The sequence below is a fragment of the Entelurus aequoreus genome, linkage group LG06 (genome assembly GCF_033978785.1).
Source record: "Entelurus aequoreus isolate RoL-2023_Sb linkage group LG06, RoL_Eaeq_v1.1, whole genome shotgun sequence".
Taxonomy (NCBI): Eukaryota; Metazoa; Chordata; class Actinopteri; order Syngnathiformes; family Syngnathidae; genus Entelurus; species Entelurus aequoreus.
The window spans coordinates 18,082,214-18,084,373 of record NC_084736.1 but is presented as its reverse complement, the minus strand read 5'-3'; the positions used below and the strand labels follow the sequence as shown (position 1 = coordinate 18,084,373).

At 43.4% G+C, this 2,160-nt stretch overlaps 1 protein-coding gene across 1 annotated transcript in view; it reads left to right on the top strand.

Annotated features, from left to right (window-relative positions):
- The first annotated feature begins 1,484 nt into the window (after nt 1–1,484).
- Nucleotides 1,485–2,160, top strand: part of LOC133651912 (G protein-activated inward rectifier potassium channel 1-like) — a 38,830-nt gene continuing 38,154 nt past the window's right edge. Inside the window, exon 1 of the mRNA XM_062050142.1 lies at nt 1,485–2,160. This exon is cut by the window's right edge and continues 261 nt beyond it. Within this exon, the coding sequence (XP_061906126.1) occupies nt 1,756–2,160 (405 nt within the window). The 5' untranslated portion in view covers nt 1,485–1,755.

The window sequence follows — 2,160 nt, the reverse complement described above, 5'->3', positions numbered from 1 at the left end:
TGGAATTACACCTAACATCCACTGTAATGATACCAAGTACAGTAGCGTATCGAGTCGATACTACTATGATTACGTCTATATTTTTTGGCATAACATCTTCTTTTGTTTTTTAAAATGTATATTATAAACTCAGGAAATATGTCCCTGGACACATGTGGACTTTGAATATGACCAATGTATGATCCTGTAACTACTTGGTATCGGATTCATACCTAAATTTGTGGTATCATCCAAAAACTAATGTAAAGTATCAAACAACAGAAGAATAAGTGATCATTATATTTTAACAGAAGTGTAGATAGAACATGTTAACAGAGAAAGTAAGCAGATATTAACAGTAAATGAACAAGTAGATTAATAATTCATTTTCTACCACTTGTCCTTAATAACGTTGACAAAAAAATAGAATGGAAAATGACACAATATGTTACTGCATATGTCAGCAGCTAAATTAGGAGCCTTTGTTTGTTTACTTACTAATAAAAGACAAGTTGTCTAGTACGTTCACTATTTTATTTAAGGACAAACTTGCAATAAGAAACATATGTTTAAGATTTTGTGTAAAAATAAAGCCAATAATGCAATCTCTTGTGGTCCCCTTTAGTTAGAAAAGTACCAAAAAGTACCTAAAAGTATTTAAAAACAACTTTGGTACCGGTACCAAAATATTGGTATCGGGACAACACTAGTTCCCCTTTAAACCTTGTGTAATGTTCATATTGTTGTTACTCAGCCAGCGTTTGTGCGTCTGATGTGTGTGTGTGTGTGTGTGTGTGTGTGTGTGTGTGTGTGTGTGTGTGTGTGTGTGTGTGTGTGTGTGTGTGTGTGTGTGTGTGTGTGTGTGTGTGTGTGTGTGGTACACAGAACATCAATTTCCACACTTCTATTAGACCCGGACATCTTATATGTAATAGAAATGTGTAGGGGGGGTGTATGGTGTGTGGTCATTAAATATGTATTCTGATATATGTTCTTCACAGAAAATGAGCCAAAGTCAGTGAGTCTCAGTTTGAAAAATTAATTAATTGAATAATTTTTCTTTTAATAAAAAAATGAAAACGGGTCCCACAGACCCGAACACCACACAAGGGTTAAGATGTAGTTAATGTTTGATGGGGGCATACTTTGAAAGCTAAATTAGCTGCACTTGAGTCAGCCTGCCACTAGATGGCGCCCATTGACTTCTGGCTCGTCGTAGGTGAGCGCGCTCGGGCGTTCATCCCAACAATTTAAAAAGGCAATTAAAAAAAGCGCGCAAGGAAGAGACAAACGGACGAATGAAATAGATGACATCACTTCAAACACACGCCGTCTAAATCCACACAATTAACTCGACTTAAACGACACACACCCTTTCTTTTCTCGGATTTCAAACACAAAGGTGGTCATGCGTAAATCTCCCCTCCTCTCTCTCTCTCGCTCTCATTTACACGCACACGCACGCGCACACACACACACGCACACACACTTCCACAGCCTATAGACGTGGCTAGTTCCACGGCTCAAAGCGCACATCTCCACTGTGACTGACCGGAGCCTCACGCAAACCGGAATTGATTCGGATTTTAAAGTAATTAAGTAGTTAATTAAGATGATTATTTGGATTTAAACCCAATTAAATCAGTTTTGGCACCGTTAAATAAGTGCGCGTCAAAGTGACCATGGCGACTTTTACGCGTTGCCGCTCGTAAGTTCGGAGGCGAAAAAGGGAGAAGATGGACGAGTCACTCACCCTCTAACGCCAGAGGAGCTCCGATGGCGGCACTTCGCAGGAAATTCGGCGAGGACTACCAGGTGGTGAACACCAACCGGGCCGGTGCCTTCTCTGCGCCGGTGAAGAAGAAGCGGCAGCGCTTCGTGGAGAAGAACGGCCGCTGCAACGTGCAACACGGCAACCTGGGCGGCGAGACCAGCCGCTACCTGTCGGACCTTTTCACCACCCTGGTGGACCTGAAGTGGCGCTGGAACCTGCTCATCTTCATCCTCACCTACACGGTGGCCTGGCTGGTGATGGCGTTCATGTGGTGGGTCATCGCCTACATCCGCGGGGACCTCAACCACGGCCACGACGCGTCCTACACGCCGTGCGTGGCCAACGTTTACAACTTCCCCTCCGCCTTCCTCTTCTTCATCGAGACCGAGGCCACCATCGGCTACGGG